The 2,197-nt window shown below is 56.2% G+C and overlaps 1 protein-coding gene across 1 annotated transcript in view; it reads right to left on the bottom strand.

Annotated features, from left to right (window-relative positions):
• Window positions 1–361: 361 nt before the first annotated feature.
• PDIA4 (protein disulfide isomerase family A, member 4) overlaps window positions 362–2,197 on the bottom strand; it is a 12,763-nt gene continuing 10,927 nt past the window's right edge. The window contains exons 9-10 of the mRNA XM_010843888.1: window positions 1,872–2,105; window positions 362–1,162 (exon numbers count right to left, since the gene is read on the bottom strand). Coding sequence (XP_010842190.1) covers window positions 747–1,162; window positions 1,872–2,105 — 650 coding nt within the window. The 3' untranslated portion in view covers window positions 362–746. The remainder of the gene's footprint in view (window positions 1,163–1,871; window positions 2,106–2,197) is intronic.

Raw genomic sequence — 2,197 nt, 5'->3', positions numbered from 1 at the left:
TGGCTCATCTCGCCTCGGCCACGGCGGTTCTGAAGGGGGTGCTGCTAGCCTTGGCAGGGTGACCTCTCGGAGGCTGAGCCTCAGGACCTGGCTTCAGGGGCCTGGGGGCACCTGCAACAGGCTCCTGCCCGCAGTCCTCGGTCTGGGAGGAGAAGGCACGGTGATGTCCACGCCTGCAGAGATGCTGCTTCTCCCGGTCTGGCGGCGGCTCAGAGTCGGGCCGAAATCACGTCCTTGGCAGGGCGCCTGGTGACCATTCTCACTTCGTGCCCCGACGGGAAAAAAAACAAAAACCAGCAGTCCCATCTTCAGCTAACAATTCCTCAGAAGACGATCAAATAAAAGGCAAAAGGCAACACAATTTGGCAAAGGTTTCTTAATTTTAAATTAAAAAAGGAAAAAAATGCACACAGAATTCAACTTGCCTGCTTTGAAGAAATATATTAAAGATGGTGAAAAGTTAAAAAAAAAAATCAAACCCCAAATAACAATAAAAATAGATGTCTCCTCTGTAAAATTCTGGACTAATCTACTGAGTCATTCATATCTATTTAGTATTCAGAGCATGAAGGCAAAATACCAGAGTATAAAAAAATTAAAACACAAAACTAACCAAAACACTTTGAGATACTGCCTGTGAGCAAGCCCGCCAGGCTCGCAGCTGGCGTGGGCCCCGCCAGTGACCACTGGAAGCTTTGCTGGGTCCGGTCCCTCCTGCGCTCGCCCTCTGCAGACCCCCACAGCCTTCAAAGTTCTTCCTTGGTTCTGCTCAGTTTTGTGGCATGTTCTTCTATAAACTTGCTCAAATGCTCCAGGTCTCTGTTTCCGTCCTCAAATTTAATTGGGTTCTTTTTGTCCCCACTGGGGGCGAAGTAGATGGTGGGGAAGCCCTCGACTTTGTAGCGGTCGCTGGTGACGTCGTTGGCCGTGGCGTCCATCTTGGCGATGACCAGGTTCTTCTGGCCCTTGTACTTCTTGCCCAGGGAGGTGTACACCGGCTCCAGCTGCTTGCAGTGCCCGCACCAGGGCGCGTAGAACTCGATGAGGACGTCCTTCTTAGGGTCCATCACGATGGAGTCGAAGGTCTTCCCCACCACGACCTTGACCGGCCCCTTGTTGTTCTTGGGCACCGGCTGGGATTTGATGACTGGCTTCAGTTTTCCTGCCAGGGAAAGCAAGCAAGGAGGGGTGTGAGAGCCGAAAGGCCAGCCCCTGGTGGCCGCGACTGGACCAGGCAGGGAGGCTGGCCCAACGTGCAGGAGGCTGGGGCAGACAGATGTCGCCACGGCCAGGCTGGGCCTTGTCTCCAGAGCCCAGGCCCTGGTTCTGATTCCCCCAAATCCTGTACTTTCCAGTCCCTGCAAAGGCCAGAGGGGGTGCAGATGACCAGTCGCACCAGAGGCCTAGCAGACACGATCCTCTTTCAGAGGGGCAGTCACAAGAGAGGCTGCCAGTACAGAGGGGTTACTAAGAGGGCGGTGTGCAGGCTGGAAGCCTCAGCGGGCAGCAGACTGAGCAGACAGGATGGGCAAGGAGGTCTGCCCACCTAGCGGGGGCAACAGCAACCCTGAGCCACGTGCCCAGTCAGATCAGAAAGACACTGCATTCAAGGCCAAAGCAAGTTTACCACATACAAGAAACTTATCTGTTGCCCTTTAATTTTTAAAATAAGGTTTTTTGAGATTTCTAAGACACCTGTTTCTATCACAAAAACAGAGAAAACGGAGCAAAGAACAGGGATTCTCCCATTCCCATGCTGTGCACCCTTGGGTCCAAGAGGAAGCACAGGCCGGGGTCCCAAAGACAAGCTGGCAGGGGCTGCAGAAGCAGGGTGCGGGTGTGGGGGTGGGGGTGGCGGGGTGCGGGCCCACCTTTCTTGAAGGCGGTGACGAAGTCGCGCAGGGCGTCGGCGTCGAAGTCATCGGGCTCCATGGCAAACCTGCGGCCGCCCTCATCCAGGATGGCCGCGTTCACCTCCTCCCCGCTCTCGCTTAGCCCCAGGTCCTTCAACTCCGTGGCGAAGTCCTCCTCATCGGCCACGGCGAAGGTGTACTCGGGGAAGTCCTTGGCCACCTCCAGGACCTTGTTCCGCCAGAACTGAGTGGCTGAGAGGGGGCCGAGGGCTTGGGCTCAGGGCTCCGGGGGCTGGTCCCGCCTGATTGTCCCTGCGGCTCCGGGGGGGCCGGCGGGGCTCCCC

The sequence above is a fragment of the Bison bison genome, unplaced genomic scaffold, assembly GCF_000754665.1.
Source record: "Bison bison bison isolate TAMUID 2011002044 unplaced genomic scaffold, Bison_UMD1.0 scf7180017864191, whole genome shotgun sequence".
Lineage (NCBI taxonomy): Eukaryota > Metazoa > Chordata > Mammalia > Artiodactyla > Bovidae > Bison > Bison bison.
The sequence above is the reverse complement of the archived record's forward strand: the minus strand, read 5'-3'. Positions and strand labels throughout refer to the sequence as shown.